Source organism: Lipotes vexillifer, unplaced genomic scaffold, assembly GCF_000442215.2.
Source record: "Lipotes vexillifer unplaced genomic scaffold, Lipotes_vexillifer_v1.1 scaffold1068, whole genome shotgun sequence".
NCBI classification, from domain to species: domain Eukaryota; kingdom Metazoa; phylum Chordata; class Mammalia; order Artiodactyla; family Lipotidae; genus Lipotes; species Lipotes vexillifer.
This window is the reverse complement of record NW_006789049.1, coordinates 635,786-642,599: the sequence shown is the minus strand read 5'-3', so window position 1 is coordinate 642,599 and position 6,814 is coordinate 635,786. Positions and strand designations below refer to the sequence as shown.

The window sequence follows — 6,814 nt, the reverse complement described above, 5'->3', positions numbered from 1 at the left end:
CTCTTCCTGTCTGCACCTTCTTCCCATTGCGCCTAATTTTCCAGTAGAATTGAGGATAGGAAGATAAGAGTGAAGAAAGACTATTATAGTGTGCACAAAAAGATAAATAACCATTATGCTAACCCAGGCCTATCATTTTCAAATCACTTATTTTGGAAATACGGGTCCACTCCCACTATTTCAGGAGCTCTGTAGGAAGAGATGTTCTACACATGTGTCAGATATGCAAGGAAGAAAAAATAGGATCAGAAATGGAAACATTATTAATTACCCAATCAACTTTCTACTCTAAATGGAAATAGCCATTCATAAATCCTCTTTCTGAGTTTAAGGGTAAACATTCAAACCATTTTGTTCACAACATCAAGCTCCTGGCTAGAATAAATAAAATCCGAGGCCACTGTGTTGAAGCAAAGAAATTATTTTAATCTGTCCGTTTGATTACAGTACCCAAAGTAAGGACATGTTACTGAATCCACACCGGCTTTGGTCTGAAATTACATAGGGCTAAATCCTGAAGAGAGAATTTCACTCATTCATTCAATAAGGATTTGCTGAGTACCTACTATGTTCCAGGATCTATTTGGATACTTGAGATACATCAGGAACAGATGATAAAATCTCCACCCATGAAGCTTACACTCTATTCACGGTGACTCGTTTACCTACAGCGTAACAAGAAAATCAACCTGAACAACTCTATGCTAAGAAAAACTGTAGCTTCTCTGGCCTCATTTAAGAATAAACAAGAAAAATCCAGGCCACGTAATGGCCTTTTTTATGACTTTAAATTTCAGGTAGACAAAATTTAGGAAGTCTTTTAGGAAGAAATTTTTAGAAAATCTAGGAATCCAGCTCATGCAAGACAAGCCCATTAAACAGACCCATGTTAGCTTCCAGAGATGAGTAAGCCTATCAGCTGCTATATCCATCTATGCAACAGTGTGTTCTCTTTGCAGATGGTTTTAAGTAAAAGGAAGAAAACAGCTATAAACGATGAGAACTAGAAAGCTAAGAGTTATTCAAAGAAAGAAACCAAAACACACCGTCAAGAGCACTGACACTGTAGTTCATGGAAAGTACAGTTTAGCATCTTATGAATAAACCATTTTGGTTTTCACAGCACTCCTCCATGAAGAGTTCAGTGAGAAACACTGCACTCCACGAACAAAGAGTATTGTGGTGTTTGTTTTCAAGGTGGCACTTAGCTTTGAAAGCATGTAGCTAATATTTTGCCTGTAGTACCCAACAGGCAGGTGTAAGAGCAAACATTTCTCAGGTTTTAAAAATAGCAGGATATTGTAACTTGGAAGGCAAGCCCTAACATACCAAAAGCCAGAGATCAGTAGGCTCTATTTAAAATAGAACTTCCTCAGTGCTGTAGCACCTTCAAACATACCATTGTGCAAAATCAGATTAAATGCTTCCCAGAGATCCTATGATTGCCCCTTCTGCCAAGTGCTTTCCTTTGAATAAAAAAAAAAAAAATACAAAAAGACTAAAAGAAAAATAAAAGTGCATTTTGCCAAAAGGATCATTCTTACTACCTTATGCTTTAAAAGAAACATATGCTTGTCAAACTGTTACACATCTGATCCTCACAACAATCCTGGGAGATTGGTGGGGTACATAGCATATCATTTCACAGATAAGAAATTAAGACAGTAGGGTTGTCTCATAAGGTTGTGCATGTTGCTCACTGCACAAGGTTTTCCAGTCAAGCAGGCCATTGGGCACCTAGAAGAAGGAGTACGTTTTTCTAACTTGCATAAGTAGCCCCATACACCTCCCACTAGCCCCATTTACTGTGAGCTTATGACCACCTAGATGATGCCCCTTTCTAATTTGCTCAAGGGCACAGTATAGGCTGGTGAAAACTGTTTCCCAAGGCCACCTCAAAACTGCTTTTAATGAAGGAAGCACAATGATTAGAATCCAGGTCTACTGACTTCCAGTTCATGGCTTTAAATAATGTAAGATGGGGACCTCCCTGGTGGTCCAATGGTTAAGACTCCTCGCTTCTACTGCAGGGGGCACAGGTTTGATCCCTGGTCAGGGAACTAAGATCCCGTGGGCCGCGCAGCCAAAAAAAAAAAAGAGAAAGAGAAAAGAAAAGAAAGAAGAATGAATAATGTAAAATAAGGTGAAAATTCTCAGAGCAACTGAACTTACTGACATCCTAGAGACAGTCACATAGCCCCATCCAGGGATCTCTGAAGGACTGCCTTGCGAATAGAAAGAATGCAAGTGTAATGTCCATAGAGATAACACTGTCCCACCCCTACACCTTTTCTGCAAATGTTCTCCACTTTCCCTAGCCTTACCTTCCAAAATGTCCTCCTCAGTTTTTACTTACTATGTGCCAGGCACTTTGCTAAGTATTGTACAAGAACTCTTCCAGGGCTTCCCTGGTGGCACAGTGGTTGAGAGTCCGCCTGCCGATGCAGGGGACACGGGTTCGTGCCCCGTTCCGGGAAGATCCCACATGCCGCGGAGCAGCTGGGCCCGTGAGCCATGGCTGCTGAGCCTGCGCGTCCGGAGCCTGTGCTCCGCAACGGGAGAGGCCACAGCGGTGAGAGGCCCGCGTACGGCAGAAAGAAAAAAAAACCTCTTCCAGATCCTAACTGAACCCAGCTAGAGAAGCGACCTCAGCTATAACACATGGCACCTAAAAACTGCCCACCTGAGCCCAGTCAACTCGTAGAAATGTGAGAATTAAAAGCTTTCCATCAAAAGCTTACCATTGGTTTAGGCCACTAAATCACTAGGGTGATCTGTTACACAGCAGATAACCAAAACAATGTATTTTCTCACCCTCGCACCTTCAAAGCTATACCCTTAGACCAGGCACAACCGGTCGGAGATGAATAAACTCTGAGAGAAGACTGCAGGCAAAAGGAAACTGAGACCGGATAAAGAGCACACAAAGTAGAGTCTACAGCACTGTATTCCCTCCGTGATTATCTGAGTGTCTATTATGTGCAAGGCAGCACAGCCTGGTGATTAGGGGGTGTGAGCCTGGAGTCAGATGTGTTGAAATCCTGGCTCTCCCACTTGCTAGCTGTGGGAACCTGGAATCTGAACCACAGTTTCTCCAGACCATGGAATGGAAGTCAATCATGACTACTTCCTGAAGCTGCTGGGAGGAGTAAAAACGATAACGTATGACAGCACTTCCTCCCCGGCCCCGCTGGCCTAGGAAACTCGTCTCCTCTTTCAGCCATCGCTTCACAAATGTCACTTTCTCGAAGAAGTCTTCCCTAATGCCACCCTCCGGGACTTCACAACACTGTGAACTTTCCCTGTGTAAATACACATCATCAGCTGGAGTTACCTGTTCACTTGTTAATCATTTGTTAATGTCAGTCTCACCCACCAGAGACCATCAGCTCCACGAGAAGAGAGTCTGTCTGTGGTGCCCTACACCCAGCGCAGAGCCTGGCACACAAAGTGTCTCTAAACACCTGCTGAATGAAAGAAAAGCATTTAGCCCAGAAGCCTGACACACGCCAAGTACTCTCTAAATGAGAGCTTGGCACTGTGCTACATGCTTCTTCAGGAGTGAGACCTACCCCGAGGAAGGTTGGAGTCTAATGAGGGAAAAGACACATGCAGTAGTAACTACCCAACACTGCAGAAGACGGTCACTGAGGCCCAAAGTGTCCCTCCAGCTCTGACAAGGCAGAGATTGCCTCTTGATGAGGACAATCCAGAAAGGCTTTCCAAAGGGGCAGTGACACTGGAGAATCCACACTCCAAAGTGCCAGCCCTAAAACAAAAATGGGGTGTTGGCTTTTTCTCTTTAGGGCCCAGAAGCCTAGCCTAAGGCAAAGTCTACAGCACATCTGTAATTCATTTATTCATTCATTTATTCATTCATCATTCATCAGATTTGTACTGAGCACCTAGTAGGTATCAGGTACTACATACAGGAGATAATTAACAATATTAACCAGCTGACATTCCCCCCCAAAAAAGGCCTCCATGGCAACATCATGTTAACCAGGGTCCTACTCACTCCTTCGTGACCTGGGCCCCCAAGTGCATCCTCTAATGGAGGTCAGGTCTTATCACTTAAAAAAATCCATCTCCAGGCTTCCAGGTGGCACACCGGGAGCACTGCCAGTGGCAGCTGTCCAAAGCAAATTACAATTCTTGCAAATCTTCCTCAAGATCGTGAAAGCTGGGGCTTCCCTGGTGGTGCAGTGGTTGAGAATCTGCCTGCTAATGCAGGGGACACGGGTTCGAGCCCTGGTCTGGGAGGATCCCACATGCCGCGGAGCAACTAGGCCCGTGAGCCACAACTACTGAGCCTGCGCGTCTGGAGCCTGTGCTCCGCAACAAGAGAGGCCACGATAGTGAGAGGCCCGCGCACCGCGATGAAGAGTGGCCCCCGCCTGCCACAACTAGAGGAAGCCCTCGCACAGAAATGAAGACCCAACACAGCAAAAATAAAAATAAAATAAACTAATAAACTCCTACCCCCAACATCTTTAAAAAAAAAAAAAAAAAGGTTACTGCTAACCACACAAACAGACATCTCAAGTTAAAGATTTAAAAAAAAAAAAGATCGTGAAAGCTGAAAGAAGATCTGATACAACACTCAACTGTGGACAAAAAATGTCACCTGCCATTTCAGTGAACAAATGATGTTGTGGCCATAAGTCCTTCAGCCTCTGCAGCCCTCCCCAGCGGTGCACCCTGAGGAGATTCTGGACAGAGAAAAACAGGATACAGGTCCTAGATAGTTAAGGCACTTATCAAAGGAATTTCAATGAGCCCAGACTCTTGCATTGTTCCATACACAGAAAAACACTAATTTCATTAACTTGAGATGTCCCGTTTTCTTTAATTAGCAGTAATCTTTGGATGGTCAACTATCCTTTTTATTGTTTGAACTCCTATATATCCTGGCCCCTCCCTTACCTCCTCAGACCAGCCCCAAGGAGCTATCTCAGAGGCTGTATCCAGGCTTAAGTCCTCAGCAAATCTGCCCAATAAAACATAATTCTCAACTTTTAGGTTGTGCATTTTTTTAAGTGGACACATCTTAGATGCAGAAACTGAAGCCTAGAGAGAAAATGACCCTTGACCAAGGTCATCAAGTGAACTAACTAAAGGCAGAACCAGACTAGAAAGAAATTTCCCATTCTACTGTTACGAGCCACAGTCCCAGGAGCAGCCCTTGAGATAAAGAGGGCCACTGAATATTGAGGTTAGAGTGTACAGTTATCGTAGCACAAATAACAATAATATATTTTAAAGAACTTAGCAAGCATCAGTCACTGTGATAAGCACTTTACGGACTTTATGGGAATTATTTCACTTGAATCCTCATAACTCCTGAGTTGGTACTATTATTTTTCCCATTTTACATATTACAAAACTAAGGCATGGGGACTGCCCAAAGTCCCAAGCTGTTAATAAAAGAGAAAGTGGTGAGATGGTAGATGACGGCTTCAACAGCCTCCACTAGCTTTGAAGGAGTCAATGATGTACTAGAGAGATCGAGAAGCCCTGTGCAGCCTCACCGGGGCTCCAGAACTTGGGTTCCCCGCGACTCTCCCTCCAGCTGGGGCAGGGTGTGAACGTGTTGCCGCGCACGGAGACTTTCCCTCATCCTGGTGGGGGAGCTCTCAAGGAAATCCAACCCCGCCCTCGCCCAGCACATCCCAGAGGCGAAACCCGCAGTTGCAAGGGGAGACCGACCGTGGGTGTGGACCTCCGAGCGGGCAGAGAGGTGCAGAGTGGAGGTGAGGGGAGCTGCGGGCGCCCGCTGCCCGGAGCGCAGACCGCTGGGCCACCGGGGCAGCGCGGGAGAATGCGAGCCCCGGCCGAGACGGAGCAGGGCGAATACCTTTCGGAGGAAGCTGGCGACCACCTGCTCGAAGGGGTACTTGAACACCTCGTGCACGTCCACGGTGACCCCCATTCCGGCGCGCCTGCCACGCCTCCGCGAGCACACTACTGCTGGAGCTCTGTATGTGCCGGGCCGCAGGCGTCCGCGCCAGGGTAGCCGAAGGGGCGTGGGAGGATTTTTCTCCTCCTTCTTCAAACTTTCTAAACTTTATTGTCCAGAGAACCAGACAGTCGGTCACGCCCCCGCCCCCTTCCGCCAGCGTCCCGTCGGGCGGCGGGCGCGGGAGGTGCCGGGACCCCTGGCGGTGTCGGCTGGAGGCGCCTGGAGCGGCCTGGCCCCGGCCCCGCCCTTCCCGCGCCGGTCACGCCTCGTCCTGGCCACGCCACGCCCCCGACCACGCCTATGGACCCAAGAATCCGCCCGGGAGCCGCGGCACAGTTCCTTGGAGGCTTGGACCTTGCCACCGGGGCTTTTGTCATCACCTCTCCTGGAGCCTTAAGCCGCTATTGGCAGCACTAAAAAACAGTAATAATAAATACATAAACTACCTTCCCTCCAAGTTTAGGGATTGTAATATAACCCCCCTCGTGTTGCCGAGTCCTGTGTGACAAAGACCAACAACTGCATTACTCACACTACCCGGGCAGCTGCCTCTGAGGCTTTAGGTTGCATCTCAAGTACTTAAAAATTGCCCGTATCTGCATCTGACTCCGTAAGGAAATCCTACGCTCGTGAAAGGTTAAACACCATGAAGCAAGCAAGTGAATCCATTAATCCGATAATTTATCGAACATGTTACTTCCTGAGCACCTACTATGTGCCAAGCACTGTGGTAGGCACTGGATTCCGCAGTAAGGAAAGCACAGTCCCTGCTGTCAGATGATGTAACACCCAATAAACAAAATAGAAAAAGAAGCAGGATAATAGGTCAAAGTTACAGGCGGCATGATTTTA

General features: G+C 46.7%; 1 protein-coding gene across 2 annotated transcripts in view; it reads right to left on the bottom strand.

Moving 5' to 3' along the window:
• Window positions 1–5,932, bottom strand: part of PRELID2 (PRELI domain containing 2) — an 88,833-nt gene extending 82,901 nt beyond the window's left edge. For both annotated transcript variants that reach the window (XM_007462399.1, XM_007462400.1), the window contains exon 1: window positions 5,858–5,932. In XM_007462399.1, coding sequence (XP_007462461.1) covers window positions 5,858–5,932 — 75 coding nt within the window. The remainder of the gene's footprint in view (window positions 1–5,857) is intronic.
• Window positions 5,933–6,814: the final 882 nt, after the last annotated feature.